This window comes from Emydura macquarii, unplaced genomic scaffold (assembly GCF_026122565.2).
Source record: "Emydura macquarii macquarii isolate MOO-44397 ecotype Brisbane River unplaced genomic scaffold, CSIRO-AGI_Emac_v2 contig_1477, whole genome shotgun sequence".
Taxonomy (NCBI): domain Eukaryota; kingdom Metazoa; phylum Chordata; order Testudines; family Chelidae; genus Emydura; species Emydura macquarii.
In genome coordinates this window covers 13,659,116-13,686,179 of record NW_027131614.1, presented here as the reverse complement: position 1 = coordinate 13,686,179, position 27,064 = coordinate 13,659,116, and the positions used below count along the sequence as shown (strand labels likewise).

General features: G+C 39.0%; 1 protein-coding gene and 1 long non-coding RNA gene across 7 annotated transcripts in view; one reads left to right on the top strand and one right to left on the bottom strand.

Annotated features, from left to right (window-relative positions):
* Positions 1–27,064, top strand: part of TRIM55 (tripartite motif containing 55) — a 64,345-nt gene that overhangs the window by 24,163 nt on the left and 13,118 nt on the right. For 3 of the 6 annotated variants that reach the window (XM_067553679.1, XM_067553678.1, XM_067553681.1), the window contains 7 exons: positions 2,838–3,003; positions 5,716–5,811; positions 12,271–12,504; positions 14,576–14,598; positions 14,718–14,842; positions 16,944–17,146; positions 19,508–19,795. In XM_067553679.1, coding sequence (XP_067409780.1) covers positions 2,838–3,003; positions 5,716–5,811; positions 12,271–12,504; positions 14,576–14,598; positions 14,718–14,842; positions 16,944–17,146; positions 19,508–19,795 — 1,135 coding nt within the window. Of the gene's footprint in view, positions 1–2,837; positions 3,004–5,715; positions 5,812–12,270; positions 12,505–14,575; positions 14,599–14,717; positions 14,843–16,943; positions 17,147–19,350; positions 19,443–19,507; positions 19,796–22,206; positions 22,298–27,064 lie in introns of all 6 variants that reach the window. The other 3 variants (XM_067553680.1, XR_010920873.1, XM_067553683.1) reach the window with 3 other exon arrangements.
* Positions 12,142–13,258, bottom strand: LOC137156727 (uncharacterized). The gene is made up of 2 exons (XR_010920874.1): positions 13,165–13,258; positions 12,142–12,521 (listed from the first exon to the last, which is right to left on the bottom strand). It is a non-coding gene; the product is annotated as an uncharacterized lncRNA (long non-coding RNA).

Sequence of the window (27,064 nt, the reverse complement as noted above, 5' to 3'; positions counted from 1 at the left end):
AAATCAGGCCTCTTTTATCTTTCCTACATATCTTCCTCTTTATTGAGTGATCGATAGTAAAGACTCCACTTTCATTATAAAGCTCTGTAATATAACACTCTCTTTGTATCACTTCCCAAGTTAAAGGCTAGATTTTTCCAGGCCCTTGCACAAAAGCAGAATGTCAAGAGCCTTCCTCATATAGATATGCTGGAGGGTAGGGATAGGATGCAGAGTGACCTAGACAAATTGGAGGATTGGGCCACAAGAAATCTGATGAGTTTCAACAAGGACAAGTGCAGAGTCCTGCACTTAGGACAGAAGAATCCCATGCACTGCTACAGACTGGGGACCAACTAGCTAAGCAGCAGTTCTGCAGAAAAGGACTTGGGGGTTACAGTGGACAAGAAGCTAGATATGAGTCAACAGTGTGCCCTTATTGCCAAGAAGGCTAACGGCATATTGGGCTGCATTAGTAGAAGCATTGCCAGCAGACTGAGGGAAGTGATTATTCCCCTCTATTTGGCATTGGTGAGGCTACATTTGGAGTATTATGTCCAGTTTTGGGCCCCCCACTACAGGAAGGATGTGGACAAGTTGGAGAGAGTCCAGCAGAGGACAACAAAAATGATTAGGGGGCTGGAGCATATAACTTTTGAGGAGCGGCTGAGGGAACTGGGCTTTTTTAGTCTGCAGAAGAAAAGAGTGAGGGGGATTTGATAGCAGCCTTTAACTACCTGAAGGGGGGTTCCATGGAGGATGGAGCTAGGCTGATCTCAGTGGTGGCAGATGACAGAACAAGGAGCAATGTTCTCAAGTTGCAGTAGGGGAGGTCTAGGTTGGATATTAGGATAACATTTTTCACTAGGAGGGTGGTGAAGCACTGGAATGGGTTACCTAGGGAGGTGGTGGAATCTGCATCCTTAGAGGTTTTTAAGGCCCAGCTTGATAAAACCCTGGATGGGATAATTGAGTTGGGGTTGGTCCTGCTTTGAGCAGAGGTTGGACTAGATGACCTGCTGAGGTCCCTTCCAACCCTAATCTTCTATAATTCTATGATAGCCTTCCCCAGTGTCCCTTTTCACCATTGCAATCCCTGAGCTTTCTCAAGCATGGGAACCTCCCGCCTAGTATTGTTTGGGGGACAAGTCACCCCAAAGGTGGATGTGGAAAGGAGGAAGGGGCCATGGCTCCTAGCTGCACTCCATACTAGCCGGTGGAGCTGGCTGAGTGCACAGAGGCACTGTGTACCCAGCACACTCATCCAGTGCTTCCTGGAAGGTTCTTTGGGGCTCTGCAAAGCCCCCGACATGGACCACTGCCTTTCAGGCACAGTCTGCCCTTATGGAGGCTAATGTTAATTTTTCAGTATGAAATGAAATGACTGGCATTGTTATCAAGCAAAGTGCTGCATAGTGTGGGTGTCGAAATTTCAACGCAACATTTCAACTGAAGCTTTTTGGCATTATATAAATCCTGAGACAGTTGCTCACAACTAAAGAGTTCCTCTCCTATTTCGGTAATGTAGTACCCATTCCTGTAAACCTTTATTCAAGTGAGTAGCTCTTTTGACATCAGTGGAATTCCTTTAGATTCACACTGGTGTAATGGAGAGCAGAAATGGCCCAGAAAGCTTAAACATACCATAAGGTGACATTTATTAGAACAGTCATTCTTTAGCCATGCCAAGGAGTAGTTATCCCCACTGTACTAACCTGTATGGAACCGTCTGATATCATTTAATAGAAATAATCATCTTTCTATCAGGTTTTGAAGCATCTAATAGAACTTTATGGACAATTGTTTCCCTGCCACAGAATTCTGTAGAATGGTTTAAAAAGTATTAAAACAAACTCATTCACTGTTCAGTTCTGTAGGTTTTTCGAGTAATTTCTATAAATTATTATATTTATATGAAGCAATTGTCTTCACCACTGTTAAATTCGATGGGATGTTTCTATAAGGGAAGTATTGGGAATATGGAATATGTTAAACAGAGACCCCATTTACACTTGAGCAGGACTCTAATTAAACTAGTTTAAATACGTTTCCAACTAAACTGGTTCCTAAGGCAGACAGATTGGCTAGTATGGATGGGGCAAAGCATGCTAAAATTATATTAAAAATTGTGTTGTCTATGTAGCACTCCTGGCCCAGCATAAACAAGGCTAGTTTATACTGGGCCAGGAGGCTAGTATAGTGGTGTTAAGTACTTATATAAAGTCCACGTTAGAAACTTGTTCAGCTAAACTCATTTTAAATGCAGTTCCAAACATGAGTCTTTAATTTGGTTCCCGGCCTAATATGGACAGGGCTCAAGGGCTCAATCCTGCATGGTGCCAAGCACTTGGTCTTAAAAATTAAAGAATTTAATTTGAAGTATATGAAGTTCCTTTAACATATTTCTCATGTAAAATTAAGCCTTGCTTAAGTGTTTTGCCAAATTAAAGCCAGATTGCTCAACATTTTGTATGACTGAGCCCTAAAGAGCTCAGGCATATAGGTCCTGATTCAGAAAGATATTAAACAACAAGCCTAACTTTAAATGCATGAATAGTCTCGCTGACCTCAATGGGTTTACTTACACAGACATGTGTTTAAGCACCTTTCTGAATAAGGGCCATGGTATGAAGTCATACTTCCCAACTTGACATATTGTGTCAGGAAAGATTGCAAGTACTTGCATTTGTTTATTCACCACTGTTTGGCAGGTTTAAACTAGTTTGTGGTTATGGACTGAAATCTCAGTTACTGTTTTTATTCCTTTGTTTTATGTTGAAGGATACAGGGTGTTATCAAGATCAGTCAAGCAAATAAGCAAGTGACTATTTTAATTTGTTTAATGATAACTTTCACAGACCTGAAAGAAAATCTGAGCAGCCAATGTGTGAAGAGCATGAGGATGAGAAAATTAATATCTATTGTTTAAACTGTGAAATACCCACATGTTCAATGTGCAAAGTTTTTGGTGCTCATAAAGACTGCCAGGTTGCACCTCTCTCAAACGTTTACCAGCAACAAAAGGTAAATATCTTTTTTGCTATTAATCATAATGACCCACTCAACTTAGCAGGACAACATCAACATGAAATCTAGTCAGTTAAAAAAAGGTTAAAGGTGCAACACCTTCCCTTCAGCAGCCCTGCCAATTCTGTAGTTTTCTCTCCTGTTGCCATGTGAAAGACCCACACAAATATCCAGGGAAACCAACTAAACAGAGAGTGAAATATATTATAAGAAAGTGAGGGAAAAATATATATTTACCTCTCTAATTGCTTTCAGTTATTATTTACATATTAGCTGTAACAATTAGTAAGCAGATGCTTTCATACAGATGCGTGATTTTTAAGTTGATCTCCCTTTACGTTTCTCAGACTGTCCAGTCTTTTTAGACCAGGGGTTCTCAAACTTTTTATGCTGGGTCCCCTTTTGACAATATTTCAGGCTGTGATGACCCCACCAAAAAAGCAATCACCCCCCGATGCTATGCCACTCTTACTGGCATGTGAGGGGACTGACATCTTGTAACCCCTCCATAATAACCTTGTGACCCCCTGAGGGGTCATGATCCCCAGTTTGAGAACTCCTGTTTTAGATCATGAGCACAGGTAGGATTGTCAACAGAAGTGAGGGAGAGACTAATCGTTTTATATTGGATGCTTCTCTTGTTTCTATTTAAAAAGGGATTTTTATCTTTAAGTGAAAAATCCTCTTCTGCTAGTAATTTCAGGGATGTTAAACATCTGGCAGCTCACTGTGTGCCCAGTATCCTCTGCCATTACTGTCAGTAGTAATAGACTTGGTTGCTTATTTTTAATACAGTATTAATTTAAAGACTGACTCACTGAGATAAGCAGTTCATTTTCTGGGGAGGGCTCCAGTGAGCCAAGCAACCAGAGGAAGCCAAATGTACAACATCAGCCTCCAATTTCTTTTACACAGCTGCACTTGTGTGTGCAAAATAGAATTGAGGAAATACTTTGGGAAAGTATTTGCAAACATTCCTCTGAATAAAAAAGAAGAAATCTCTTTGGCATCCACACCCCATTTTTACTTCCCTTCTGAAAACATTCTTGCAAGACTGTTTGTGGAAAGAGTCTCCCGCATGTTCATGTGACTATATTTGCACAAGTAATTATGACAGGTTTCTGGTGGCTGTCTTGAGAGCTCTTTGTAAATCTGGAAGATATCCAGTCAGGGAACAGAAATAATGCTATGTGAGTTAGGTGACAAAGCAATATGCAAATACTGAATTTGAAGTAGCGAATGTTTGAAGCAGCAGGCACAACAAATAGCTTGTGAGCAATCCATAGGGTGAAATATGTTTGCATAAAATAGCTGTCAAATAATGTACATGTGTTGTTACATTTGTAACTAAAGGGATGTGCACTTTGTTGCTTCTGTAGGCCGAGCTTATTACGCATGACAGGGGCTCTTTGCCATTTCCCCCCCTCCCACACACACACAAGTTCCCTGTGTGACACTCTCCCACCCTTTCTGTTTTAGGGAATCCATGCCCCCTGTATTCGTTCCCTTATGCCGGGGGCTCTGTGTTCCCTCATTCTTCCCATTATCTCCAAGCCAGGGGCTCCGTGTGCCCTCACATTCCTGGGTCTCCCATACCCTCCATGCCAGCAGTTCTGTGTGCTCTCCCACGCCCCCCATACCAGGGTCCCCCATTCTCCCCCATGCCAGGGGCTCTGTGTGTGCCCCCTTTCCCACATGCACTCCATTCCAGGTTCCTCCATTTTTTCCCCCACTCCACCACCAGGGATTCTGTCTGACCCCCCATTCCAAAGGCTCTATGTGGGACCTCCTTCCATCATATCTCTTCATTCCTCCCTCCCCTTATACCTGTCTTCTTTTTCCTCATTCAGTGCGTCAACATTTTAAACTCTGTTGGGAGGATGGGCAGAGCTAAGATGAGGGGTATTGTTATGTCAAGAGGTGGGGATGGTTGCCAGCAACCAACAATTACAGAGGTGGTTGAACCTGGTAGCTCTGCTATCCAGAGACCTGGACTCAATCTATCTCCCATTTCCCTCTTTTTTTTTTTTTTTTCCCCTTCTGGTTTTCATCATAATCAATGAGGTTCTGCCCACTGAAGCCTCAAATAATCCCTGAAATGTTGGAATTGATTGGATGTGGCATTCACAAGTTATGATGTTACATCCAAATGCCAACAGTTGAGTGTAAGGCCTTGCAATCTTGGCCAGTTAACAAATTCATACAAATTATAATTTATTCACAGATATCTCATGAACAGAAAAAGGAGCTAAATTAATGGAATAATTTATTCACTGTGAATAGGTTGCCTGACTCTGCTGCAAAACCAGATTTTTGTACATAATTACTCATATTGCATGCTCAAAAGGTGCTTTTTGCGTGTGCAAACGGAAATGCCTGCACATTTTTCCAGTGCGTTTTTAGAATCTTTAAAGGTGTGTCTATTTTTCAAACGTTTTAATTCCAGGAAAAGTTTCAAATTTTCATTCTAGATCAGGATGAGAAAAAAATGTCAAAATACCAGACTTGCCCATAGGATGGAAATTCAATTTTTTTTATCAGCTCTAGTTCTGAGCAATTACCTTTGTGCAACCCACTCATCCACTGTCTTTGCATCTCAGGTTATATGTGCTCTTTTGTGAAATGTGCATGAGAAGAAAGCATTCAAAGTAAAACTGCTGAGGGTACATATTAACTCTTAAATATGATTATTCTCCTATTGCTGTTTAGTCTGAACTCAGTGATGGCATTGCAGTGCTAGTGGGCACTAACGACAGAGTACAAGGAATAGTAGGTCAACTGGAGGAGACCTGTAGGACAGTAGAGGTAAGTAATGCAGCTTGAGTTATGTGTTGAATGTGAAGTCCAAGACCATATCTCTTTGTTAATGATAATTTGCATGCATTTATATAATTTGCTTCTTCCAATGGGTTCCCAAATTATTTTTGCCAAATGACTGTATACGTTACAGTTTTTCGCTTTGCAAATCTCAGAGCAGACCATATTGCTACCTGCAACCTCACTACTTACTATAAGCACCTGCTGCCACTGCTCTGGTGTAAATCTGGGTAACTCCACTGTGCGGCAGTGAAGTAAGCCAGATTCTGTTCTTAGTTACAGTGTAAAGCTAGTGTAAAAGCTAGTCTTTGAAAAGCTTAGTAGTAAACAAGGAATTCTTCTTTGACCTCTGGGATATAGCTTCTACCTAAAACTAAAGATGGGAAGGAAATCAGGGAGATGCTGAGATTTCTGAATTGCACCTGCAATTTTGGACATGTAAATGGTCTGCTGAGGCAGGACCAAGTAAACCTAGACCATCCCTGACAGGGTGTTTGTCCAACCTATTCTTAAAATGATTGGGATTCCACAATCTCCTGTGAAAGACTATTCCAGAGTTTAACTACTCTTATAGTTGGAAAGTTTTCCCTACTATCTAATCTAAATCTCCCTTGCTGAAGAGTAAATGTGTTACTTCTTGTCCTACCTTTGGTGGACATGGAGAACAATTGATCACAGTCCTCTTTATAACAGCTGTTTACATATTTGAAGACTGTTATCAGATCCTCCCTCAGTTTTCTTTTCTCAAGACTAACATGCTCAGTTTTTTTAACCTTTCCTCATAGATCAGGTTTTCTAAACCTTTAATCAGTTTTGTTGCTTTCCTCTGGACTCTCTCCAATTTGTACACCTTTCCTAAAGTGTGGTGCCCAGAACTGGAAACAGTACTCCAGCTGAAGCCTTACCAGTGCCAAGTGGAGCGGGACAATTACCTCCTATGTCTTACATATGACAGTCCTGTTAATATACCCTAGAATGATATTAGGGTTTTTTTGCAAATGCATCTTTGTTGACTGTGACAGAGTGGGAGGCCTGAGTCCGCACTCAGTTCACAGCAGCTACAATCAAGCAAGGCAGAATGGAGCTGATTAAGCAGACTGCACCTAATTTGTGGGTGGGGCAGAGCTGGAAGGCTAATTACACCCTTGGGGAGAGCCTGCAAAAAAGCACAGGAAGGCAGTGGAAAAGGGGGAAGTAGATAACAGGGGGAGGCAAGAGATTACTCTTTCCTACCTGTTACAGGAGCTGGGTGCCCCTGGGACTGTTAGGCCAGAACTTCATATACTGTGAAGATGGTGGGAATCAACTGTGTAAATAAACTGCACAAGGTGTTTAACCAGCACAAGTAGTTTGTGGACCAGAGCAGAGGCAGGAGCTCGAAGGCCCTGTTACATTGACTCATATTCAGTCTGTGATTCAGTATAACCCTCAGATCTTTTTTAGCAGTACTAGCCCCAGCCAGTTATTCCCCATTTTCTAGTTGTGCATTTGTTTTTTCCTTCCTAAGTGTAGCACTTTGTACTTGTTTTTATTGAATTTAATCTTGTTGATTTCAGGCCAATTCTTCAATTTCATTAAGGTCATTTTGAATTCTAATCCTGTCTTGCAAAGTGCTTGCAACCCCTCCCAACTTGGTGCACATTTTATAAGCATACCATGCTCCATTATCCAAGTCATCAGTGAAACTAGTGAGTAGTAGCGGACCCAGGACTGATCTCTGTGGGACCCACAAGCTGTGCCCTCCCAGTTTGGCAGTGAACCATTGATAACTCTTCTTTGTGTACAGTCTTTCAACTCCTGGAGAGCTGCCTTCTTGTGCTGTGTGAGTCAAAGGGCAGGCAAAGGTCAAACATGATGGCGGGAAAGAGCATATATTTGATCACAGAATAATGGTTAGATACACTATTAGGCTACTGCAAAAAAGATAGGCCTTAGCAAAAGCCCATTACTCTGGCAGACTAGCGACCCCAATATGGTTGTTGTGAAAGGGAGAAGAAACACAGGCATGCTAACCTTTAATGACATTTGTGTATCATATTAGACAGAAGGGTGTCATTGTTGGCTAGACTAGTTAGTGACACTGCAGCTTTAACTTAATAGCATAGAACATGACTGAGAAGTTAGGATCCAATCCTGGAAAGTGCTGTGTGTCATCAGCCCTCAGTGAAATCAGCACCGAGGATCAGGTATGCAGCAACTCCCAGGTTTGAGCTCTAAGAGATTGATATTCATCTACAGACTTATCCTGATCCATTGGCACTAATATGAGAACAAAGTAATGAACAGAGCAAACCAGTAGTGTATCTCCCCAGACATTTCAGTAAGGTGTTTATTTATTTCCCTTGTCTTAAGTACACTGAAAGTAAACTGCTTGTTTATGAGTTGTACTTTAAGGAGACCATTTTTTTTTTTTGGTAAGGCTTCTGCTATGAGAGAGTTGGGATGGATTTCATTCTTTTGATAGCACAAGTGCCTTTCATGCAGTTCTTCCAAGATATTTGTATCAATAGAGCAAATAAAAATAACTATTCTGGTCACTTTGGGAGCAGCAGAGTTTGACAGGCTGTGGATGTAGCCCATATGGAGTCATTTTAAGGTCAGAGCCTGATGAAACACCTAGTGAATCACACACCCAAAGAAGGGGAAAAAAAGTAAAAACCTACCGATCCCTTAAAATAGGAGCAATAAATAGCAAGTACAGTAAAGAACATTTAAAGACAAGATTTATAGGTTCTAATTGGCAAGAAAAATTGATTCCACAGTCTAATGCACAATTGCCAGGGGCACCTATTTCCTTTGCAACCAGAGTAAGGAAGAACAGATAATGTCCAGAATTTGGTTCAAAGAATATAAAACTGTTAACTCACGGAAATGAGAGGGTGTAAGCTGCAAAATCAAAACTTTGTAATCAAAAAGCCTTTGCATTGCAAGGATGAAATTGGCTGCTATCGGGAGTTTGCAGACAAAATGAGCCTTTCAAGTAAGTTAAGTGCAGAAATTAAAATAGTATAAAAGGTTAAGCTTCTTTCCTCAAATTGGACTAGTTAATCCAAAAACAAGACTTCAAACAGCTAAACTGAAGTTTTCAGAGAACATTGCACTAAAAAAATACATAAATAAATACAGCAATATCTGAAATTAGCTTCCTCAGAGTCATTCACTCAGATGTAGTACCCACCTTTAGAACTACAAATCAGGAAATTGAAATTGATAGACCAAGATGTGCACAGCCCTTCTACCTTCATACACCTTAACAGGCTTTGCATCCGTAAAATAAGAGATTACAGAAAACAGATTACAACTTTACATAGTGCTTCCACTTCACATTGCAGACAAATGATACTTCTTGCCATCACATGACCCTCATTTGAATTTGACATCAGTTTGACCTTGAAGGCTCAGATGAACAGCTTGGACTCAAGAGATCCCAAATCCAGGCTTGCTGATTAACGCAAAGTTTTTCCTATCCTCTACTTAAGTCAACACATTGCACTACTTATACAACTTTACAGTGAGCAATACAGAAAGTACATGGTCAGGTTGCTTTTAGCTCTTGTAAGCAGTAAGCCCACAGTTCTAAATTTATCTACAGTTTCTATGCAAAGTTTTTAAAAACAGGCCAATATATGTTAAAATTACAACCACCTAACCAAAAAGTAACACAAATTCTCATATTCTGCTGAGAGCAGCAATGAAGTATAAAAATCTATATAATGGAACACCATAATGAAAAAGAAACAATATTTAGGACTATAAAAATGTGAGAGTCACATAATAAATGAAGCAGGAACTTCCAGAGTCCTATCTATATATTATGATACTTACATTAGTATAAAATTTTCAGATGCTCAGAACTTTGGTAAATCAAGCCAATATTTTTGAAAGCAAGCAATGATAGTAGTATTCAATGATGAGTGTGCCAAGTCTCATCTTGTATCTGCTTTTGGGTAGCTCTGCTTCTTAAAAACATGTGGTGAGAATTTTTACAATTGGAGAGAGTGTATTTTTTTACTTCCTCATAACTCAAAAACTGATGAGGTGTTTTGGTCAGACTTTAAAAAAACAAAAACAAAAACCATTCACACAGACTAAATATGAAAAATTTCAACACAAAATGTGACTATTTTGGAAAACAGGGCATAGTGGAGACTATTTTGCAACCTGGAAGTATATAGTTTACTACCAATGACCTCTATAACAAATGCTGATTGCAAATTTTAATGTAATAAAATCCCAGATTACAGAGAGAGAGAGAGAGAGAGAGAGAGAGAGAGAGAGAGAGAGAGAGAGAGAGAGGACCTCTTAGGTCATCCATCCCCCAACTCTTCCTATATAATAGTGATGTGAAGAATGTGTAACACACTCTTGTCTTGAAATGATGCTTGATGCTATGTCCACTAGTAAATGTTCTGTGTGAAAGTTCAGGGAACATAGCTGTAGACAGACTGAAATGGAGGAAAAGGGTGGAACAAGGCAAGAGACACTAGGTAGGAAACAGAATGGGGGGAAACTGTAAAGGAAGTAAAAGAGGAAGGGGAAAATAGACTGAAAAGGAGGAAGGGACAACAGAATGGCACCCAACCACTGTTTATTTGTTTTGGCACATCTGTCATGAATGGTTTCTCATCCCTGCTCTGCAGCTCATTAACGTTTTATCTAACCTAATTTTTAACACCTCTATTGATGCTGGATGAGCTGCCTCACTAGGAAGCCTGTTCCATTGTCTAGTTGGTATTGGCTTTTTGGTAAAATAGAGCTCTGGGTGATGATCTATTTAGTGAGCCCACATAATAAGCCCTTGGGTATACATATACACCATGTCAATATTATCCCCACAGTTTTTTGTAAGGTCTCCTCCTAGATCTATGACCAGAACCATGAGGCTCAATCCATGCCAGGATTTCTGCTGGTGGAAGCTAGGCTGCAGGCCTCTGGCAGCAGAAAATCTATGCAAAGGAAGATCATATGCATAACACCCACAAACCCCACAGTGCTGAGTGCTGGAAGAATGGCTGCCCCCAACCTCTCCATCCTTCCTTGTTCTCTCCCCAGGCATGACGTGCAACATCTATGGAGCAAAAACAGAGACTTCCAAGGTGGGGCTGGAAAAAGATAGAGCATTCTATTGACCCAGCACTTGGCCCTTCCACACACCTTCCTAGTTCGGATTTGCTATTTGTGCTCCCTTCTGCATGCTGAGGCAGGCACTTGGCTGACAAAAAGAGAGCCGTATTCTACCTTCAGTTTTGCACAAAACTCCCACCAACTTCATGAATGTAAACTGTGGCCTGGAGATAGGAATCCATTTATCTATCAGGAGTGAAATACAGCAAGTTTTTAACAATGCACAGCAATGCAAAGAGAACACTTAGGCTAGAAGGTGAAGATGATGCTATCCAATTGACACTGCAAAGAGAAATGTAGGGAGGAGTCTAGTTGGTTAAATTGGAATTTGAACAAAACACTGGGGCAAATACCCCTACTATTGTAAAAAAATCATGTGAGATCTTTATCACAAGGGATCAGGAGCTAAGTTTTTATGTCTCATTTGAAAGATGGCAGCAATACAGCATACCAAATGCCTTCATAGGGAGTCTTCCCGAGGAAGAGAACCACATATAGATTCACCAACAGCAATTGCCACAGCATGCTATGTTCACTTTGGAGGCCTCCTATCCAAACATTCATCAGCCCCAATCTTTTTTAGCTTGTGAGTTCTGCTAATATGGCAACATGAACGATTATAGGTACAGTAAGGGCATATTTATTACAGTAAAAATAACTATACTAAAGAAATGTTATTTAGGTTGCAAAGTCAATTGTTTGAAAGTTAGGAAAAGCCAGAATTGAGGTTGTAACCTTAATTTGCCCCTATTTTGTGCATTATGATTCAGTCTTTAATTACATGACCACATACTATATTTGGTACAGAATCTTTGCCTCGTTTAGTGCGCGGTAAATGTAGTATAATTGACATCCACTTTTAGGCCCCTTCATGTTACCTGAGGGGTATAATGGGGCCTCAAGTGGAAAAGATAAACTGATCCTCACAATTAAGTTCAGGAGCTCTGATGGTTATGGAATTTTCTCTAGACCTGTCCTGTTCGCTCATGTAGCTGAGTTTAGCAACTAATATGGCAATTATCTTCCTGATTTTCCTATGGACTCTTGCATATTACTACAAACATAACATAAATGTCTTTCACCTTTTTTAGCATGCTGGGAATGTAATAGTCTATCTGTTTAAAAAATATTCAGAAGTATTCATGAAACTTTTTGCTCAAACAGATTTAACTTAGAAAATTACAGAAGTCTCTGGAGTCTTTAAAAAAAACCTTGTATTGTTCAGAAAAGGATTTCTTTGACAAAAACACTTCCAAGTAATTGTAAAAATAGAAACACTTTTAAACAACATAACACTTTTAACATAAACCAAATGATTCACAGGAATGCTGCAGAAGACAGAAAGAACAACTGTGTGAAAAATTTGATTATCTGTATGCAATACTGGAAGAAAGGAAAAATGAGATGACACAAGTAATCACGAGAAACCAAGAGGAGAAACTGGAACATGTCCGCTCCCTGATGAAAAAGTATGCAGATCACTTGGAGACAGTGTCTAAGCTAGTGGAATCAGGAATCCAGTTCATGGAAGAGCCAGAAATGGCAGTGTTTTTGCAGGTATATTTCAGAGGATTCTAAAGAGATGTAGGAAAAGAGTGGGGGAAAATTAACCATAAATAAATTCTGAATCACTTTTCAATTCAAACACAGTCCTTATTTGTTCACTTTCCAGTGAACATTTACACAAATCAGTTTTCATTCACAGTAATGCACAGAAATGATTTTTCTTCATTTGAATAACATACAAACAAAGGTTTAAGCATGAGAATACGAGTATTTTCTATTCACACCAAAAATGCTGTCCTGTTTATAAGCTTTCAGTCATTCAAACAGGAAGCAGAAACAATAATATTTTCATATATATACTGATCCCCATCACTGTAGTATCTGAGCACCTCCCAATTCTCTATATAGTGTGGCGAGGGCTGCCTGTTCTGCCCTTCCGTGGGTCCTGTGCACTCTTCGGCTATGCGGTGATATGGTTGGGTGAGAGCAGGGGAGGGGCCTGGTCCCGCCCTCTGCCCCAGGCCCTGACCCAGGGAGGAGTAGCCTCAACTGCTTAGTCCGTGAGCTATTCCTTCCTTGGGTCACCTGTCCTTGGCCCCACTGCTTGTGGTCCGCTTGCTGGAACATGGGCAGGGGGAGTGCTCCTCCCTCAGGCCTCTGTGCCTAGGATCCCTAGCCATGCCCAGACAGGCTCCCCCTTGCCTCCGGTACCTTTGGGTTGTGGGAGCAACAGCGATTGCACCAAGCTCTGGAACCGAACCGCACCGCACCGCACCGCACCGCACCGCTCCTCCTCCTAACTCCCTTTCAGCTGCCCCTATCTGCCTAATGGGGAGGCTTATAACTGCTGGGGCCAGCTCCTTGATTGGCCTCAGCTGGCCTAACTGGCCTAATTGCCCTGGAGTAGCCCCCAGCTGAATCACCCAGGGAACAAGGATTTGTTAATCCTGGGGCTAATATTGATACCCTCCACTAATCTCCTGTAGCCATCAGGTCTGGCCCTGTCACAATAGATTTAGCCATTTCACCTCTGTGAAGTAGTGGAGTATTATTCTTCTCATTTTGCATATGGGGAGTTGAGGCACAGAGAGGTTAAATGACTTGCTTGATGTTGTACAGGTTATAGTAGAGCCCAGAATTGAATCCAGATGTTCTAGGTCACATTCCAATGCCTTAATTACAAAACTATTCTTCCTTCTTACTATGGGTTTGGACCTGCTACCACTGAAATTTCAGTCAAGTAGGATTGGGTCTCATGTGACTTTTTCCATTCGGGAATCTTAAAATCCCATCTGTCCCACAGGTAGGGAGGGTCTCTCTATCTCTCTCTCTCTCTCTCTCTCTCTCTCTCCTTTTTTTTTTTTTTTTTTTTTTAATTTAGACAGAAACAGTGTGCAGAAATAGGAATTCATCCTGAAGGACAGAAAATCCTCTGTAGGATATATGGAATAGTAAGGCTTCAGAGCTAGAGGTGACCAATCACCCCTGTGAATAGTCAGACATATTCCTAGAATGGAATGTGTTAGAGTGAAATGTTCATGGAACAGGTATGAATAATAATAAATTTGTAAAAATTCAAAAGTCTATTCTCAGTTAATTTACATATAGCAAAAGGGCAACTGCATTGGATAAATTAGTCTGTTGGAATAGTTTGCCCTGTTCAATTTCTAGGAAACAGAAGTAACTGTCAAGGAGAGCAGGAGTATGTTGGAGGAGAGGGGGTGTCAAGGAGGGAATGTTGGTTGTGCAGGTCAAGTGTCTTGTTTCAGTGCTGGCCCTGTGTGCGCACTGCATATGTACCTAATTATCAATCTCAATAAAAACCGATATCATGGGCTTGACTGACATTTACACTAAGGCCCCTTTACACTTCCAGAGCAGTGTAAAGGAGCCTTAATGTAAATGAGAATTAGTGCCTAAAACACACTATGTTGCTCACATGTAAACTAGTTCCAGTTTAAGCCTAATTTTATTCATAGGCCTCATAGTTGTCACTTATAATGAGAGCTCAAACTAGCATATTTAAAAAGAGCACATGTAAGAATTAGGTATCATAGTATAAAACCTCTTTAATAAAAAGGAACCATTTAAGCATTCAGTCATTTCACTTTTGTTTTCACAGAATGCCAAAACGTTGCTACAAAAGTAAGTATTTTCCATTTGAGAGGAAGTGTATGTTTTTTATATTTATAATTGATAAACTATCAATTTTTTAAACATTTATTTGCCAGCCCAAATGCAAATGACAGAAATCTTTATTTTAGAATTACTGAAGCATCTCAAGCATTTCAGATGGAAAAAATAGACTATGGCTATGAAAATATGAGCCATTTCACAGTCAACCTCAATAGAGAAGAAAAGATAATAAGAGAAATTGACTTTTACAGAGGTATGTTATTGATGTGACCAAAACTGCTCTCTTTCTTTGCAGCTTTGTGCAATTTACATGAAGATACCATTTAAGGAAAATTCAAATTGGATATTCCCCTCCATCCACAAATGTACCTACATAATTTAACATAAATTATAATCAAAACTAAAACCCACCCATTTCAGAATCATGTAAACTGTTGACAATATTTATTTTCCTTTAATATAGACTCAGAAGGACCTGATCCTTCAGTCCTTACTCACTGATTACTCATGTAAAAGAGTTGTAGGATTGGGCCTGTATATGTATTAGAAAATCAGTTTTATGGACTGTCAAATATAGGAAATTGTTAAAGAAAAAGAATAATGCAACTCATAAAATTAACTATGAATCATCTATTTTTCTTTTTCATTATATCAGAGAAATTTCATTGAAAATGTAAATGGAGTTCAAGATCATACATTTACAGAGACAAACAAGGATACCACTATTTCTTATGCATTTAGTGGGTCTCCTCTGGTGTCATTTACATTCCTGATATGTCAAAATAGATTAAATAGTATACAGTTACTATTCTAGGCTTAACAAAGTACCATGCAATCTGGGCAACGTTTTGCTTTAGCTTGCAAAATGATGGGAAATAAACAGATTTCTCTCTTAAAATCTTGAACATTTTAATATATAGAGAATCATAAAGCTGGTCATCTATACTTTACCTACTAACCTTGGGCTTTACTATCACATTTATATTTCACATCATCATAACACCATTACTAAGATGTATGTCATAAGTCTTCAGTTACTTTTCAATTCATGCTGACAATGTTCATATCCAAATTGATTTGAATTGATTCTGAGAGTAAGATTTCATGGAACACTGTCAAATGGTTTAATAAATCCAAATATAGTACATCTACTAATTTCCCCTACACCTGCTAATTTTGTAATCCTACTATTAAAAAGGTAGAGAGATACTCTGTCAAGATGTTATATTTATAAACCCATGATACTAAACTGATGCTGCTGACACATAGATACTAACAGGCTTCTGTCAAGAAGCAAGTTCTCTCAAATAGTATTGTCAATCACATTTTTTCTTCCATGCAATATTCCTGCTGTTCCAGTTTGGTGCCACTTCTAGGCAGAAACTGCCAGTATGTCTTACTGTGGCTGCTGGTTTATGATGTGGACAAAGACCCATTAAAGAATAGGTTGTGCTCACGGGTAATTTTCATGTTTTGCTGCTAGTTTCACCAAAGTTGAATGCACATTTTTATAGCAAATTTTAGGAAACCCTGAGGGCTAAATTTTCATAGACCTAAGTTATGCCTGCAAAATATGTGTGCATATGCAATATGCGTATAGAGTACGCATTTGCTCATGCTAAACAGCAGTTACAATGGACACAGTTAATTACCCAATTTTCATGTACCACTGTGGCTTTCATGTACAAACTGGTAACCAGTGAATATGTAAATTTTGATTGCACAACTTACATACATCACTTTGAAAATGTGTTCCTTCATGAATCCTAACAATAGAACATGTTGAATGTGTTTGATCATATCTTTTGGGCTAAACTAAGGTGCAACCTGTAGTAGAGATTGGGGAGGAGTCCCACTGCCCTATGGGGAGCTTCTGGAGAGTTTTTACCTCAGGCAGGTACACTCACCTGGAGCGCAGGGGAAATGCAGCTGCTGCAATGCCTTTTGGTAGAATACAGTCTCTGTTCCTGTTCCCAGCACCTTGTGAGGAGTTTACACTTTTGGTGGCACTGCCCTTGCTTAGTCCTTGCACTCAAGGCCTGTGTTCAGAGATGCAAGGTGTAGAGAGATGGCTCCCCCTTGGTCTCTGTCTCTCTCTTACACATTCTTCCTTCCTTGTGCACTCATCCAAGGTAGATCACAATCTTGCCCCTATGAGCCTCAGCTGGAATTAAAGCACAAGTTGTACTATCCCTTGAGAAATCCCTCACTTTGGGTCCCTTTCGCTGTCAGTAGACCTACTGTACAGTTACCATAGTAACTTTATATTTCTAAATATCTGTGTGTTGTATAAACAGCGTACCCCATGTATTGTTGTGTTAACCTAGTGCTGTGCTTACATGAATGTTTATTAGATGGAGAGGGTGATGAGGAAGATGAGGATGTGATGGAAGGTGAAGAGTTTGATGAAGTCCGCACAGAGTCATCTGGTGAGGAAGAAGAGGTAGCTGAGAAAGTATCACAGCAATCTCAGCTGGATTCAGAACCCAAGAGCACAACAGGAGGCCCTCAGACTGAACCAGCTACATCATTACCACTAGCTGCCTCTGTTAGTCAGGTAATTGCACCCAACCATTCTCTGTCCTATCAGCTATGCTGAATGTTTCCTTCATTCTAGAGCACTATGAATGAACTAATCTGACCCAATAAATGCTGAAACATATGTCAGAAACATGTCAAAAATATAGTCAGTTCAAGGAAGAAAGCAAAGATTTTACTGCCATTGTTTATATTCAAGCTGTATATATATAAGTTCATTTTTTTAAAACAAAAAAAACTGTTCTCTTATGTAAATCAGGGAACATTTGGTTACTAAGATTTAATTTTGAAGTAAAACCCTTAAGAACTGACAACTTGATGTTCAGTTTTGTTGTTTGTTCTTTTGTTTAGTAAAAAATAACAGTTATAATAAAGGAAGTGAGAATTAAAAACATGTATCCCAAGAGAACTTCACATTTAGCATGCCTTCTAAGAATTAATAAGCCATATTAAGAGTTAATAAGCCATATTAGCTCACCTTTCTAATCTTTGTTCCTGTGAGTGACATTTCCTTTCCTTTGATGGTCTTGGTCACTGGGGTTATTTAGAAGTTTATGTCTCTTAATGTTAGATACAGAGAGTTCTGTGGCACTTTAAAGACTAACAAATCTTCATCCTAAACTTGTTATGAAATGGCAGCCCAAAAATGTTCTGGATTTGAAATATCTTTGTTTTAAACCATGTATTTAGGATATATTTTATATCTTTCTCTCCTGGAACATAATTAAAATAAAACACCAATAACTGATACTTTGTGAGATCTACATAGAAACAATACTTGCTAATCTCCTACAGCTGTCAATATGAGCAATTAACAAACAGGACAAATTCATCTCTTGTGTAACTTCATTGAAGTCCTTACTCCAAAACAGTACTGATGTCATTCACAGTAGTGCACAAACAAAGAAGCAAATAAAGAGTCTATGTTAATGGCAAAGTTCTTATTTAACAGTAAGGGAAAAAATAAATGATCTAGACTTATGCCTGCTTTGATCTATTTGAGGGCTTATGAAGATTTGTACCAGTTCTCCGTGGATACTCTTAAATCCGTTTAGAAATGGCTTATATTGATTTAACTTGATTCCATATCAACTTAATCTAAATAAACAAATTTAAACTGATTTAAGAGTGTTCACGTGAGGAGTTGCACTAGTTTAACTAAACCAGTTTAACTAAATTGATGCAACTTCATATGCAGACGTGGCCTAATTATAAACTGAACTGTCTCATCATTTTGTGAAGTACCACACCTCATTGGCTAAAAAGAAGATAGAGACATGCTGGTCTAACCCGTTAGTAATTTTAAAAAGCCATCTGAGTTGATCATGATGGCACGTGGGAGATGCAACGTGCAGGATGCTTGCAGTTCAGCTTTTTCCTATTGGCCTAGGGAAAGCAAAGTACGACTGTTGCAATTTCCAGTCATCTTTACTAATGTGGTCAAAACCTGTAGTTGGCTAGTCTGGAAAGACTTGACATTGATAGAGAATGTGCAGTTCTGTCAGCTGCTCCTGTCATTGATAAGGTGTAACTGCAGTCAGCTATTATACATAAATAGTCGTGTTGGTGGACAAGCATTTATCTCTATTGTCATTATAGTGTGTTCATTCTATCTGCTCACATCAACAGAATCAATGTTGAGTGCTATAATTCTGTATATTTATTTTAAAATATAAATTATGATTGTCCCGATCCCAAACCCAAAGAACTGATTTAAAAGACTCCACTGACTTCAGTGGGCATTGGGTCAGACCCCACATTTGTCATCATCAATGTTTGAGGTCAGTTCTGGAAGTTCTTATGCCTTGGGTAGTATATTTTAGTTTGGTGATTACCCAGAGATGGGTGTTCACCTGAGTATGAACTCAGATAACACTGAGTAAGAACCTCCAGATTGGCTTATAGACACTGCTGTACACTGGATAGTTATTAGGCAATATCTCTAAATTAAAGGACCTCATTCTCCTCTCAGATCATTTTTTACCACAAAGTGACTTCATTGATTTCAGTGGAGTTACTCCTAATTTATACCTGAGAGGAGAATCGGGCCCAAAGTGTGTAATTGAATGAATAAAAGGAACAACTCTCAGTCTTTTCTCTAACAAGATTCCCTTTGAAGCTAATGGAAAGTTTTGCTGAGTGGGGCTGCAGGATTTGGCCCAGTGTTTCTATTTTCCATACATATATTATTGAAATGCTAGACACTTTTGCTCTGTATTTCAGTTATAATTCTTCTGGACCTCAGGCAATACATTCTTTGCAGTGAGATAAAAACAAACATGGCATGCAGAGAAATATGGGCTGAACACGGGAAGGTAACCTAGTACACTCTGCTTGTGTGTTTTTTGTTTTTGTTTTTATTTTATCTATCCTGATTAAGGGTGAGGTTGTGACGAGTGGTGCTCAACAGACTGCAGAGTCTGAACTACAAGTGCCATCAACAGCAGAAACCACCGATCCCTTGTTTTACCCTAGTTGGTATAAGAGCAAATCACGGCAAGCAAGCAGCCCAAGTTTGACCCAAATGAGTGACGGGTTGGGCCAAGTAGGGCCTTCTATTTCTCTGGAAATGAATGTAAAGAAGGCAGAAACTACTGAAGCAGCAACAAGCAATGAGAGTGCACCTGGGAGTGGTAAGGAAACTAGCACAACTGCTGCTACTTCCCAGGTTAGTGTTAATGATATCTCAGTGTATTTGCATGCAACCAGGGGCCCAACTGGAATATAATACTGAAGGAAAATTTGTTTTAAAAATGCAGAGGTAAACTGTTATCTAAGAAATATGGAAATGCAACTCGCTGTGATTTCAATAAAGTCCATACATTAAAATATTTGATTAAATATATATTGTGGGCCAGACTCTCAAACTTAGGAATCCACAATGGTGTTCATATATATTTGCTTGTGCCTACAATTTTATGTGCCAATGCATCAAGTGTCTGGGAGCAAATACCTGAGGTGCTCATGAATGTGGTCAATTAGATGTCAAACACATGTCTAATTGGCCATGTCTGCATACATCAGGTATTTACACATAAGTAGCAAACAAATCTCCACATGCAGTTACATAGCAAACAAATCCCCACATGCAGTTCATGTAATGTTGAAAATCTGAACCTATATGTCACATGCAGTTTTACAGCCACTGCATGGGCATCTGTTGCTTCTGATTCACCTACTGCAGTTTTACTGCTGTATCCATCACACATCTGGAATGTACGGTTGCTCTTGCTTAGTCTTTTCTATATGCACACTGGCCTATGTAAGCATCAGCGTTCTTTTGTTTGTCTGACAGGAATTCTAAAGGCATGGTGTGATTATAAATTAATTTTGTATTTTAAGTAACTGTTCCAAAGATTTTATTTCAAGAGTGTTTGCAATAGGGTCAAAGATCAGCATGAATGTAAGAATGCTATCCCTGTATTAAAATATAACTATTATGACATCAGTATTGATGATGTAATGGGATGTAATGTATTTTTTTATCTTTCTTCTTAAAAGGACATTTTCAGAGTTTGGTAGACCCCAAATTTGACATTTTCCCCTGTATTTGTTTATAAAGTCCATGTAATTCTTAATGGATTAAAGATTCCTGGAGTGTAGCTGAGGGACACATGGTGCATGTGTATTATGCACATTTTTCTGCATTTGTGTGTGTAAATTGGTTAAGACCTACATTTAAAATGCATCCACTGATTTGGAAAGTCTCCATTTCTGGGTGCCAAACTCAAGAGAGGTAGGTTTTTGAAGATGTAGACCTCCTATTTTTGAAGATTGCTTGTGTGTGCTATATATATGTGTGGGTGCCTGTCCACATATGTAGCAAATATTTCAATGCTAAGTTTTCTTAAAATTTAAAAAAAAATCAGTGTCAGTAGTTTGGCTTTCATGAGCAACCCTACAACAATAAACCAGTGTGTGTCAGGAGGAAAAAGATAAAGAAATGAGTAAATTCAGATGTGGTATAAGGGGACACAGCTCTAATGACTGAGGGCCCAATCCAATAACCATTGAAAAGATTCTCCTTGATGTCAGCCATAATGAAGTCTAAATTTGGCCTACAATTTTCAATGTTAAGCTTCTAGGCCAGGATTTTATTTGTGAACAAGAGTAGACTAGAAATATTTTTTAAAATTATGAAACCTACCATGACAATGTCTTCTTTAGTATCATCCAAACAAGATGGCAAAAAAAGGCAATATTCAAAGTGAAACTTTGTGTTGCTGTTGTTTCAAAAGAACTGTTACAATGAATTAGGGCCTTGTCCTGCACTCCACACTCAGGTAAAATTCCCATTTACTTACCTCAGTGGGAGATTTGCCTGTGTAAGGATTGAAGTTTCGGGCCTTTATTTATCAGTATCAGTAAAAGAGCAGAAATGAATGTTTGATGTGACTTTTATTTTTGGAAAACTTCTGCAGTGTCTTTTAAGCAAGCTAATGAAGCAATCAGTTAGGGAAAGTAGAAATACAAGAGTAAACAGGTAGGAACGAATATTTTTTAGAGTTGTGACAATTCCTGAGGCTTATGAATCATTGGGTACTGATTACCATGCTTCAATATTTGTTGAAAATAAATATGATGTGTACATTTCTGAAGGGATAGCAGGTAAGAAAGTAATGGGGGTGTGGTTCTGGGGCTAGAAATAATTATGGGTGAGAGCCACAAAGGAAGGTGGGTGGTCATGGTATTGTGGGCCAGAAGGGGTGGTGGGAATGTGTTTTAATGGAAGAGTGATGAAGCAGTGCTGGGACTAGGAGAGGTGGCGAGGTCACAGCTAAAATGGCCTCTGCCAGGTGGCAGTGATCATGTTCAGTATGCAAACTTCAGTTTGTTTTCTGCCTATGATTTTAACAAAGACCAACCTGGCATAGTTTCTAGAATCACTGATAAACCAAATACAGACTGGGTAAATTCATCATGTCCCTGTTCCCCCCAATCTCTTAAATTAAATAATGATATGTAAAAGAACAACTGAAAAAAAAGTTCTGAAAACTGAATCTCTTCACCAAATCCAGTATCAACCAGTCCAGTTTACTATGACAATGTTAGTGAAGCATTCTTCTTATTTCCTCACAGGAGTTAGCATTCTGCATATCAGTTTTGGCTTTTCTTATCATACTGCATCATCTCTGGAGTCAGATTCAATACATGATTTTTACTTTAATGGGTAGGAAATGTTTTGATTTACCATTAACTAACAGCACAAGTAGTTTCTCTGATAATGTTTCTAGGTGGTTTATAAAGGATTTTTTTTTCTTTCTACCATCTAAAAAGAACCATGCTATCTTATAATACCTGCTGCCTAAAGCTTTTCCTCCTCACACTCCCAAAATGCCACCCTAGAGTTTAATCCCGCATGGTTAAAAATTAAATATCCCTGGTTAAAAAACAAGGGAAACCCTGCATCAAATTCATGGGCTCATATTTCAGTTGTTGTTAAGCATTTCAAGTAGCTATTTGAAACTATAAATCAATAGTAACAACAAACCACCACTATTTTTGTGATCTTTGTATAACATGGTCATGCAAATTTACCAAATGAATAAGTGACCTTTGTTACAATCTTAAAAGTATCACTTCGGATGAGAAAGGGGTTTCTTTAGGGGCTACAATGCAGATGAAGGGGTCTTCATATAAATTTAAAGTTCTGCTCCTTACGTTCATGAGAAGAAATTATTATGTAAGAGTAACAATCATTGTTCATGAGGTCATAGACCATTTTGTCATAGATCTCTCTCACTTTGTCCTAGGGTTGTTTGGGGGGTTGTTTTGGTTTTGGTTTAGTGTTTGAGGTCCCTGAGGTAGAGTACTTTTGGGTCAATTTCTCCCTCTGTGCATGCATGTAACTCCTGGTGTCACTAATGATAAGAATACAAATGGTGAGAACAAACCCATAGTAAAATATCGAGTAGTACATTTTACAACACTGGGCACTGCTCTATGCTGGAGTAAGTACTATATCTTTGGACTGAATAGTTTTTTGATGAGTGTTAGCTCTCACAGTACTTAAGGAAGGAAAATTATCTTCCTTTAGAATAACATGTGAGCCAGATTACACCTCCTGTGCTGGTAGGGTTGAATGTATACTCTCTGCAGTGGACTAGGCCATTATTCCCCTGGGGGATTCCACTCCAATATCTCTCTGGGTTTTCAGTGTAGGAAGGCAATAGGAATTCACTGAAACAGCTCATCCCCTTGCTACCCTGGCTCTGTCCCTTCCCCAGCCAGCATTGTCCACTTCTGGGTTGTGCTGGCTGCCATCCTGCAGGTCCACTTAAACCTTCAGCAGAGGGGAGATTGGAACTACTTTTCTTCTTTGTTACCACTCTCCCAGTCAACATTTTGCTTCTCTTGTTCTGTGCCTGAGTTTATTTCAGAAGTTGGGGTATGCCTGGGAATTAACCTGGTCCTGAAAATAACATGGAACAAAATAATTCCTACCTGAGGCTGAAATACTTCTATCCTGTTTGGATCAGGGACCTATTTTGATGGGATTGTTAATAGAACCTGAACATTTCCAGAGAGCTCTAGGGAACTACTGAATATACTGGTTTGCTGACAGACAACACTATCAAAGGCCAAGTGGGATTCCTTACAACCACCAGTGCAGTAGCCCCAAATGCCTTCTTCCCTGGCTTTCACTCTGAGGGCACCATGGCTTACACATGATTTGCAAAAGATAAAGCAAGATAGAAGATGGCCAGAACATTGGTGGTGGATGTCTCGGGCAGAGCTTCAGCAACTGAAATTTTTGAAGTTTTATCCACTTGTCTGCTGTTAAAGGCCCAGAAAGTATTCTGTGCCTCCACCACAGGCTCTGTGAGACTTGAACAGCAGACTTTGTGGTGGTAGATAGCCTGGTTAAGATGGCTTGCCTCAATCCAGCAATCTGGGTTGAGCAATCAGCTATTGAGATTTCAGAGCAATACACTCAAGGGTCAAATGCAGGATGTTCTAGGTTTGAGTTTCAGCCAGGATAGCTAGATGCAGTGCTGAACTGAGTTGTGCCACAGCATGTGTCTGGCTCATGTCTGTTTTGTCTGATGCAGGCCAGCAAGGAAACACTGGGCCCTTTCATGGTGTAGGTTCTCAGTACTTGCCTCTGTGAGAGTAAGTTGCCAGGTGTGTTCAACAGGACACTGACTAAACTCTGTTCAATAAACTATCATTCAAGACTGATAATCTTGTGAGCCACTGACAGATTTAATCTCCCATATTTAGGGGTGATTACTGAGAAGATTACAGCAAAGCAATTCTGATAGTACCTAGAGGACTTATATCTCCTTGACTCTCTGGTTAGCCTAATTTCAGACCTGGATATGAAAAACAAACCGATTTAGTAGCATTGGTTAATGATCTCCTAGAACTGAATAAGTTATGTGGCCATGGTGATATTATTAAATTTATCAGACACCTTTGACATTGTTTAACCATAAGGTATTGTTGATTCTATATCAGACTGGAATGGATGGATTAGCCCTTGAGTTGCTAATTCTTTACTCCTTCATGGGTAAATGATCACAGAAGGTGATGTTGGGTAGTTTTACTTCTACTCCAAGTGCCCTTTTATACAGAGTGCTGGTAGGGTCTATCTCGTCCCTGCCACTCTCTATATCCTTCTTCAACGATTGATAAATATATTGTATAATTCCCAAACAAAATTTTAATTCCAATGGAGTTAATGTAACTCACTGGTTTTGTCCCCACTCTCAGCAACTTAATCTATCCTTTCTAGTTTCCATCCATAGAGTTTTTGCCATATTCCATTGATATTTAATCATATCACAATGTCTTTTCTGAAGCCCAACTATCTATATTTCTAATAACTGAATCTCCTACAGCCCTTCCTAGCTCTCCACCACAACCCTCCAGTTATTTGAAAGGATTTTCATGAGGCATAAGTAATGGCCCTCCTCCTGTGGGTCTGCTGGAAGAAAAAGATCCCTTCCAAGACATTTTTTACTAATTCCTAAGGACAATTTGCCACAATCCTGACTACTGTACCTGAGAAACAGAGACATCTCTCTCTGAACAGAGACACCTTATTAAAATAAACTGAAAGTAGTAAATTATACAATTTTCTGTAGGCCACAAATCATATCTGGAATTATTATTATTATTATTGTTTTATTTTATTTTATTAGTTTAGAATAATTTCTGTGTTCCACTTGCAATGGTCACTAATATAGTGTGGTCCAAAGAGCAGCAACCTGATCTCCCATGTGAAAAATAAAAAATAGATGCATAAATAACCAAATAATTACACATGGATGATAAAATAGTTTTTATGCAAATGACCTTAGAGACCAAAATCTCCCTATCCTTTACCCACTTCTGACAGCATGATTAAATAAATAGTCAAGGTGCCATTAGAGACCATGTGCCTTGAGACCCCAAATGCTGGAAATGCTGATAGCTTTCTGCATTTGATTATTTTGAATTTCAAAAGGTCTTTTGAAAAAAATAAACCATAAGAAAAAGAGCAAAATGTTATAGTCTCATGCTTGATTTCCCATGAGCACAAATATGCTCTATGTATTCTTGTAATAGTATATTTAATTTTCAAAAACAGAAATAAATGAAAATTAAACTACGTTCTGTACATTTAATTGAGAGACTCAGTCTCAGAGTCTATTCAAATTACTACCACACAGTGCATCTTTTTGCATAAATTATGCAGATAAAGGGCAAATAACAGTCTGTTTTGTGTATAGATATCTGCACTTCATTCACAGTGCTGGAATTTCAGCATGTAAAAGCCAAGTGATAAGTCACCATTGCTCATGTTTTTCATATATGCACAATATAATATTTTACAGTACTTATTAATGCAGTAAAGATCATACATGAAGAGTTAAAAAGCTGGCATCTTTGTATTTTAAATGATATACCAAAGTAGAGTTTTCTGTTTTGTTAGTAGATCTCACAGTCAAAGGTGGGTATTGCTGTATTTGTGTTTAAGGTCTTGGGTCCTTAATAAATAAGGTTGACTGGTCAGATCATAAAATACAGCTCTCCATACATTAGCTGTCCCATTCTGCAGTTTGAGAAAAAACTGTCTTAGGGCTTGTCTAGAGAGGGAAGTTATTCTAAAGTAAAATAAGGTGTGAATTTAAAGTGCTATAGCTCTTCTGGAATAAATCCCTGTGTGGACACTCTGATATTGGAAGAGTCCACACATGGAGTTTTTCCACAATAGCTATTCCAGTCAATTTCCTTATGTAGACAAGCTCTTAGTCCCTGGTCCAGTGAAACATTTACACAGTTCCATTAACTACTGTAACTTTAATGGGAGTAATCATGTGCCCAAAGTTAAGGATATACTTAATTAAGTGCTTTGCTGGGTGAGGACCTAAGTAAGATCCTCAGGACTTGGCCATGGAAAGGCGCAGAAAGAAAAAAAACTGGATACAAACACTTCTGAAATGGGGAGTATTCAAAAGTCTGCAATTGGATCCAAATTTTACCAAACCAAAATCTAGGTCTGAACACTCCCACACTTCTGGACGTTCAAAAACTGGATCCAAATACCAGGGCTCAGGCTTATCATCATTATTACTAAAGCCTAAGGCCAAACATTTTTAAAGGTAGGTGTCTAAAGTTAGACACATAAATTGCCATTTAGGCACCTATGTAAGTGCTTCTTATTTTTAGAGGCATTGTATATCTACTGCTTCCATGGAAATAAGTGCTAAGTACTTCTAAACATCAAGCTACTGAGTTATATTACTAAATATGGATCTAGCTGCCTAAATTTAGACAATGAAGCTCAACTTTTTGGGTCTAAATTCTCTCCCTTAATTTACACATGCAGATATCTGATAGCTGGACCAATCCATGCACTTTAGAATCAGTGTCTGTCTGGGTTTCTGGTTTCTCTAGTTATTTGTCTAAGATGAGGTACAGACTACAATATTTTGTAGTCCAGATGAGT